The sequence below is a fragment of the Trichechus manatus genome, unplaced genomic scaffold (genome assembly GCF_000243295.1).
Source record: "Trichechus manatus latirostris isolate Lorelei unplaced genomic scaffold, TriManLat1.0 scaffold00071, whole genome shotgun sequence".
In the NCBI taxonomy this organism is placed as follows: Eukaryota; Metazoa; Chordata; class Mammalia; order Sirenia; family Trichechidae; genus Trichechus; species Trichechus manatus.
The window spans coordinates 11,873,330-11,881,417 of NW_004444007.1; the positions used below are offsets into that span (position 1 = coordinate 11,873,330).

Below are 8,088 nucleotides of genomic sequence, written 5' to 3' on the forward strand. Positions count from 1 at the left end.
TTTTTTATATTTAAATAAAAATCAATAATAAAAATTAGAACTATTAATTTCATCAGACATTATGATAAATATTTTCTCAAATTTTAGATGAAGTAGTTTCTTGTCTTCAGTTGCAGATTCTTTATCCTGTCCTGTTAGGAAGATGTTCAGCCTCCCAAGCCCAGCCCAGTAGTATCCTGTTTTGCCAGGAAAATCTAAAAAGAAAAATGCATACTACTAAGTACTAATAGGGCTAGCTGCTAGCAAATTTTTTTTTAAGAGTAGGTAGAAAGTATTATTTATCTTATAAAACATAGAATTGATTATAATTTTGTATTTCATGATATGAAATATTTGTAAAATAACTTACTGAACATCTCTCACTGAATCTGAGAGAAATCATGTAGAATTGATTTTATGATTTTGTGATTCTATGAGTATCTTGAAAAAATTTAGTAGTCCTAGAACACATTCCACTTGTTTTTAAAAGAGTTAACATTACTAAGTATGCTACTCAGGTTGGCGGAAGATCCTTTTTTTCCTAACTAATGACCCACACTAGGGATAGTATTAAGAATAGCTGAAAACAATTGTTTTCAGTTTCATATACACAAACACATGTTTTTAGGGTTCAGTAATAATAATAGCTAACAATTATATAGTGTGTAGTGTATGTCAGGTACTGTTCTGAGCATTTGAAATATGTTAATCTCGTTTAATCCTCCCAACAACCATGGGAGGTATTTATTATCCCCATTTTACAGATGATGTAAATGAAAAACAGGTTAGTCACTTACCCAAGGCCACACAACTAGCAAGTGACAGAACCTAAAGTTGAACCCAGAGTCCCCTTTTATCCGCTATGTCATACTGCTTCCCTATTCAGTATTTCTTACTGTTTTTTGTTTTGTTCTCATGGGACTCTTTCAGAAGCAGTTCTTTGACAGTCATGTGCGGGACCACATTAAGGCAGAATTATTAAATTTATTGTTACTCCTCCTACCATACTCTTCAGTATTTCTGAATTAAGACTATTCCGATGAGAACCAGTCCTGTTTCTGACAACATGTTTCACCCTTAACTGAAATATATATGGCAAGGAAATGTAGATTTCGGGTGCCTTGATTAATCCTGTGGGGCCCTGGTGGCACAGTGGTTAAGAGCTCAGCTGCTGACCAAAAGGATGGCAGTTCAAATCTACCAGCCACTCCTTGGAAACTCTATGGGGCAGTTCTACTCTGTCCTGTAGGGTCGTTAGGAGTCAGAATTGACTCTGCAGCGACGCGTTTGTTTTTTTTTTTTTTTATTAATTATATAAGGAAGCAGGAAGCTTTCCCTTTGGTGCCTGAGAGATTTGTACACCTCAGGACAATGTGTCTAGTAAGATTCAGAATAAGTTAAAGGCACATGTTTCCTTTGTAAAGTGAGAGAAAAAGACTATTGTTAACACAGGCACTTTCTGAGGTGAATGAGTTTTAGGAAAGCAAGTACTCATGCAAATTGAAGATCTGGAAATTGGTTCCCTTAAAACCATTCTTGCTTGTGAACCCTTGGAAAGTCTTCTAGTATGTGTACCTACTTTGAAGACCAGCTTAGGAAAGATAACAGTTGCTCAAAAATCTGAATGCTTGAATTTAAAAAAGCTAATCACAGGGATTTGTTCTCTTGAGACTAGTTTTATTTATTCCCAGTGTAGCTGTATCTAGGGAACAGTGAAGATACCATTTATTAAGCAGCTCCAAGGGTGTGGTCTCCTGGGAAGTTTTGCCTGAAGGTACTTTATCAGTAGTTTAAACCGAATGCTCTTTTATAAATGTCGGGGCCCTGTTAATAACAGAGCTGCGCATCGTGTCCGATTCTGTCTATGAAGTGTTTCTTGTCTCTTGATTTACTAGATTCATACCTTGGAAGCTTTGGTTAAGACAAAATAAGTTAGGATATAGCATCCCCTCTCCATTTGGTGTTGGTGGTGGGAGGTACTCTGTGTACATTTCTCGTAGTTTTCAAGGCTGGGCTCTGGGAGACCAGGTCATATTCTACCACCTCATATATGTGACCTTACGGCTCTGGCTGTTAAGGAGGGTGTGAATGAGGTACGTCAAGAAGCTCTCATAACCATTCATGTATCCTAGAGTAGATTACTTAGCTGTCAGCCCTTTTCAGGTCGTAATTCCCCATTTCTTGCATTCTATACGTACCTACATAACCAGAGTAGGGCACTTAAATATGGATTGATTGTTATTTTTGAGCTCATACTGTTCCTCTGTGGATTAACTAAAATGTCATATTCTTGTGTCATTAATATTCCCAAGCTTTTAACAAGTTTAACAAGCCTAGGTAGACTACATTCAAAGCGTATTATGAGTCACAGTTTGGAGAGGGCTTTAATCTTGATACTTTCATTTCCAGTGCTTCTCAAAAAGGATTGTACCTTTCTCAGGAAAGGAAAAGTTTAGTGTTTTTTTTTACATTCTGTTAATATAGTACATTGACAACCACAATATAATCTAAAATGATATTACACTAAAGAACAATAATATTACTCTATTTCATCTTGGTCGTAGGTTTGTTCCAGTAGCTCTATAGATTTGTTTTTTATCATTGTATAGCCATCTCATTTGCTTCCACTTAAACACTGGATATTTTTCCAGTAATAAGTAAAACAAATCAGTTTTGAGTCAGTAAATCTGGAGAAGAAGGAAAACACTTATTTTATTTTACATAAAGGTTTGTCCTGGACTTTGGCCCCTTTGATTAGTTACAGTCAACAACTTGTATATTCGATCAGTCCGGAAAAGAGTGAATTCTCCTCTTATTTTATCCTGTCTATTGGCCTCTGAAAGTACTTCATTTTTAATAAGTCCTTAATTGAAGAAGAATTTCTTGTCTATAAAACCTTTTTACTGTTAACCTATAGTTACTCATATATTTCTTAGTCTGTTTAACCTAAGGTCTAATTTTAGCCAAATTTTCATCTTAACTAGGCTTTTGTTAGAGGAACGTGCCACTCTGAATTTGGGCTTTTGAGGTATCGAGTTTGTTTCTTGTGTTGCCTGAACTTAGTTTACACTGATTTTTACTTTCTAAGATGAATTTGTCATAACAACTCTTTTATCTGTATAGAAGATGTTTCAGCAAAGCTGCCAGGTTTTTCCATAACATCTTTAGTCATAGTAGGAAGACCAAAACTTCATTCATTTATACTTTAACCTTTGCTCTCTTTTAAGCTCAAATTTTATACTTTTATAGCTTTTTTCTTACTATAGGGCTATAGGGATAAGTTATGTTTATCCATGCTAATCAGAAAGATCACCTGAAAAAAAGAACAATGAAGAGAACATCAGATGATTTACGTGCTTTTGGTGAGGCAGGGTTTCTTTGTCCTTCCAATCTTATGAAATGGTCCTGAAAATCCCCACTATATTCCTGTGTTTTTTTATTTCGTTTTTGAAGTGTTCATTTTTTATTAAGATCGCTTTGATTTTTCTTTTTAAAAAACCTTGTGGGTGTTAATTTTTTTTAATCCTGATTTTAAATAATAAAAAATACCCATTCAACTTTTTGTTTAAGGGAAATATACAATTACCAGTTGTACTTTCTCCACAGAATCTGCCCACTGTTGGTGTATCCCACACAGAGGGCCAGTCTCACTGACCTACTTCAGACTCACCTATAGGCAGCAGGCTACAGCTGAGATGACTGGTCAGCTCAGAAAATTCACTTTTCTGTCTTTGTCGTATTTGTAGGGTTATAGGTAACAAACCTCTTTTTTTTTTTTTTTTTGAGCATCTACTCGGGCAGAGAACTACGCTGAATACAGTTCTTTTCTTTAACTGTCATTCTTTTTCCATTGTGGGAACTGAGTTACCATCAAGGTGACATTAGCAGAAGGAAGGTGCCAGTTATCTGTATGTGCATTGTATGCTGTATAAATTCCATTCGGTAGAAATGACCACTGCCCGTGAAGAATGCACAGTCCTAAAGGAAACATATTGCCAGGGTCCTAAGATCGAAGAAGGTAAACCTTTAGAGAGCTCAGTAAAGTTTTCAGAGACTGTCATTGCAGTTTCCTAAATTTTATCAGTGTAATACTTGGTGCTTTTTTCACACTTATGCCAGTTAATTCGCATTAAAACTGCTTATACTAAACTGCTTTGCACCGATTTTCTAACAGTTGCAGTTTTGATAGTAAATTTGCTAGTATTAATATGCATGCTGGGATGTTCTTTGGAATGTCAGAGTTCTTTCTCACTTTTAATGCAATGTCGAAATTTTATTTCTTGTCTTTCCTGTTGGTTTGACTCTTGTGTTTGTGCTTTCCACTTTACAGGCATGCAGCATGGTGAATATGTTAATAATCAAGCTAGCTCCGCACCATCTCCCTTGTCATCAGCTTCCGATGATGAGGAAGAGGAGGATGAGGATGAGGAAGCAGGTCTGCTTTAGCTTTACACCAGTTATTGATCTTTCCTACTCGAGTTTTCTTTTTTATTTCCACAGTCTTAGCATTTTAAAAAAAAAAGTGTTTCTGCAGATTTAGCCCAATAAAGTTACTTGGTTTGGGATATAGAAGGTTGGAAACTTGAAAAGAAGTGTTTTTGTTTGTTTGTTTTGTTTTTCCTTTTTGGATGTCTTTACCATTTTGTAAATGACAGAATGCATCTTTCATGACGGTAGAGTGCTTTGTTTCAGGAATGGATTTCCTCCTACGTCACATGCAAAAGAATGAGTCTGCACTTTAAAGCTTTTGGCTATGACTGTTTTAGCATCCTTTTAGGAACAGTAATTTATTTTCTGCTTTGCATGCTACGTTTGTCTAATCAAAACCAGCCACATGGATTTGATGATGGTGATATAGGAATAGGCCAGTGTTTCTATGAGGTCCTTTTTTGCTCCTCTCATCATATACTTAGAAGGTCATGTACTTAGAAAGCCCAGAATTTGTAGTTATTTTCTTGCTTCATGAAATAGCACTTCACATCTTGCTAGTTGAAGAATTTGTTCAGATGGTTATCTGTTATAACCCGTTTAATAACTTTTTCTGCCTTTGATAGGTAGTAAGCAGTTGGATTCCTGCTTTAATTCTAATGGTTTAAGACTGAACCAATAAGTGATGAACCTTCAAGTTACTGTATCTGACCATGATTCACCCTCTGTTATCTTTATCATTGAGTGGAAGGATTTTCCCTACAAACCATATAGCCAATTACCTGTGCACCTTTTTATATTCAAATCTTTATGTATTATTTGAGGGGGATGCCAGTTGAGGAGTAATTTTTCTTACTGTAAATATTTAAATACATGTCTATCTTTCTGAAGTGTTTGGGTAACTTTTTATTTTTATATAATAAACTTAAGAAAAGTTGTAAGAAATGAGTAAAAGAGATTACCATATACCATTTACTCAGGTAAACCATTTTTGGTCTGTAATTCTCATAATATCTGTATATCTATATAAAGTTTTTCTTCCTACACCATTTGAAAATAAGTGGGAGACATCATGAACCTTTACCTCTAAATACTTCAGTGTGTATTTTTTTAAGAAGGACAGTATCTTATATAACTACGGTATAATTATGAGGAAATTAAACGTTGATGCAGTAATATCTGATACACAGTCCATATTCAGATCGTAGCAATTGTCTCAATAAGATCTTTTATAGCCATTTTCATGGTCCAGGATCAAATTCAGGATCATGCACTGCATTTAGTGTTCATGTCTATTTAAAAAAAAGTAAAACCAAACCTGTTGCCATTGAGTTATTTCCTACTCATAGTGACCCTATAGGACAGAGTAGAACTGCCCCATAGGGTTTCTAAGGAGTGGCTGGTGGATTTGAACTGCCAACCTTTTGGTTAGCAGCCGAGCTCTTAACCATTGCGCCACCAGGGCTCCATCATGTCTATTTAGACTTCTTTAATCTGGAGCAGTTTCTTAGCCTTTCTTGACCTTGACATTTTCAGAGTATAGGCCAGTTATTTTGTAGACGGCTTCTCAATTTGGGCATATCTGATGTTTCTTCTTAATTAAATTCAGATCATGCATTTTTGATAGGATTACCACTGTGGGGTCACTATGAGTCAGAATTCACTTCAATGGCAACGGGTTTGTTTCTTTTTTCTTTTCCCCCCACTACTAAAGAAAGTGTTCTCAGTACATCCTGTCTGAAGCACATGATGTCAGTTTGCTCCAGTATTGATGATGTTAACTTGGATCACTTGGTTACGGTGGTGTCTGCCAGATCTCTCAGCTGTGATGTCACTATTTTTCCCCTTTGAAATTAATAAGTAATTTGTGGGGAGAGTCTTTGAGACTGTTAATATCCTGTCCTTTATCACACTTTCACCCATTAATTTTAGCATTCATTGATGATTTTTAACTGTAACATTCCTTCTATATTTATGAATTGGCATTTTATTGTAAAGAAGAGCTTTCCCTTCTCCTTCGATATCTTTAGATCCATGTTAACTCATGGTTCTGTAGTGAGAGGGTTATAATTCATTACTGTCATTAATTATTTTGATGTCAACTTGTCCTAGACATGGCCAGTGGCAGCTCCTTCACACTGACTCTAATGTCTCCATGAGCCTTTGAGCACTTACTTTAAGTGCTTTAAGACCATTATTAGATGTTCCTAGCTCACCTTGTACTTACCCTGTTACAAGCCTGGAATTCACTCATTTCTCCAAGGAGCCCTGGTTCCTTTAGTGGAAAAGGGTATTTTAGAAAACAAGATCGCATTGTAATGTGTACTTATTGCTACGGTAGGTCACTGCTCTGAGGCATTCAGTGATTTTTTAAAATGTATATGTTATTCAGATCCTAGACACATCTCCCTTTTCTATTACATACTTCTCATTTTGCAGATTTCAAAAATATGCAGTACATTTTATATAATGTTATTATCAGCCTAAATTACTTCCATTTTTGTTCTGTTTGCCATTAAGAACAATTGTTGAAAATTCCATTTGCTGAGATTGAAAAAAGAAATTGGGAGATCAAAAGATTTAGCATTTATGGCTTTTCTCCTGTCTGTCTTGTTTAACTAACTTATTTTTTTTCCTTGAATATATTACAGATTAAAAATTCCTTGAGTTCTTAAACATATGTCATTTAGATTTTTAATAATACCAAACTTTTTTTAATGAAATGCGCAAAGATGTGGAGTTAGAAAACCAAAAGGGAAGAGCACGCTTGACATTTCTCAAACTGAAAGAACTGAAGAAAAAAATTCAAGTCTTAAGTTGCAATATTGAAGGATTCTACAGGCAAAATATTGAACAATGCAGGAAGCATCAAAAAAGATGGAAGGAATACACAGAGTCACTGTACCAAAAAATAATTGGTCGACGTTCAACTATTTCAAGAGGTAGTATATCATCAAGAACTGATGGCATTGAAAGAAGTCCAAGCAGCACTGAAGACATTGGCAAAAAACAAGCCTCCAGGAATTGACGGAATACCAGTGGAGATGTTTCAGCAGACGGATGCAGCCCTGGAAGTGCTCACTCGTCTTTGCCAAGAAATTTGGAAGACAGCTACCTGGCCAACCAGCTGGAAGAGATTCGTATTTATTTATTTATTTGTGAACATTTTATTGTGGTTTGAGTAAAAGTTTACAGAGCATATTAGTTTCACATTCAACAATTTATAAACTTTCTATCTTCGTGCGTTAGGTGCAATCCCCTCAGTTTGACAGCACTGTACCTCCTTCTTCCCTGAGTTCCCCCTTTCTGTTTGCCCATCTTTCCTGCCCCTTCCTGCATTCTGAACTTTGTTTTTGGACAAATGCTGCCCTTTTAGTTTTGTGTGACTGACTGTTCTGAGGAACATGTTCCTCGTGGGTGTTATTGTTCGCTTCATAGGCCTGTCTATTGTTTGACTAAAAGGTGATCTCTGGGAGTAGGTTACGAGATCCGTATTTGTGCCTGTTCCGAAGAAAGATGATCCAGCAGAATGCAGAAATCATTGAACAGTATCATTAATGTCACACGCAAGTAAAATCTTACTGAAGATCATTCAAAAGCAGTTGCAGGAGTACATTGACAGACAACTGCCAGAAACTCAGGCAGATTCAGAAGAGGACGTGGAAGGAGGGATCTCATTGC

At 36.0% G+C, this 8,088-nt stretch overlaps 1 protein-coding gene across 5 annotated transcripts in view; it reads left to right on the forward strand.

Moving 5' to 3' along the window:
* SEC24B (SEC24 homolog B, COPII coat complex component) overlaps positions 1 to 8,088 on the forward strand; it is an 83,319-nt gene that overhangs the window by 21,889 nt on the left and 53,342 nt on the right. The window contains exon 3 of one of the 5 annotated variants that reach the window (XM_023734798.1): positions 4,310 to 4,414. The exons of 3 other annotated variants lie outside the window; for them this stretch is intronic. In XM_023734798.1, the coding sequence (XP_023590566.1) occupies positions 4,310 to 4,414 (105 nt within the window). Of the gene's footprint in view, positions 1 to 1,231; positions 4,415 to 8,088 lie in introns of those variants that run through there. One more of the 5 variants, XM_023734797.1, reaches the window with a different exon arrangement.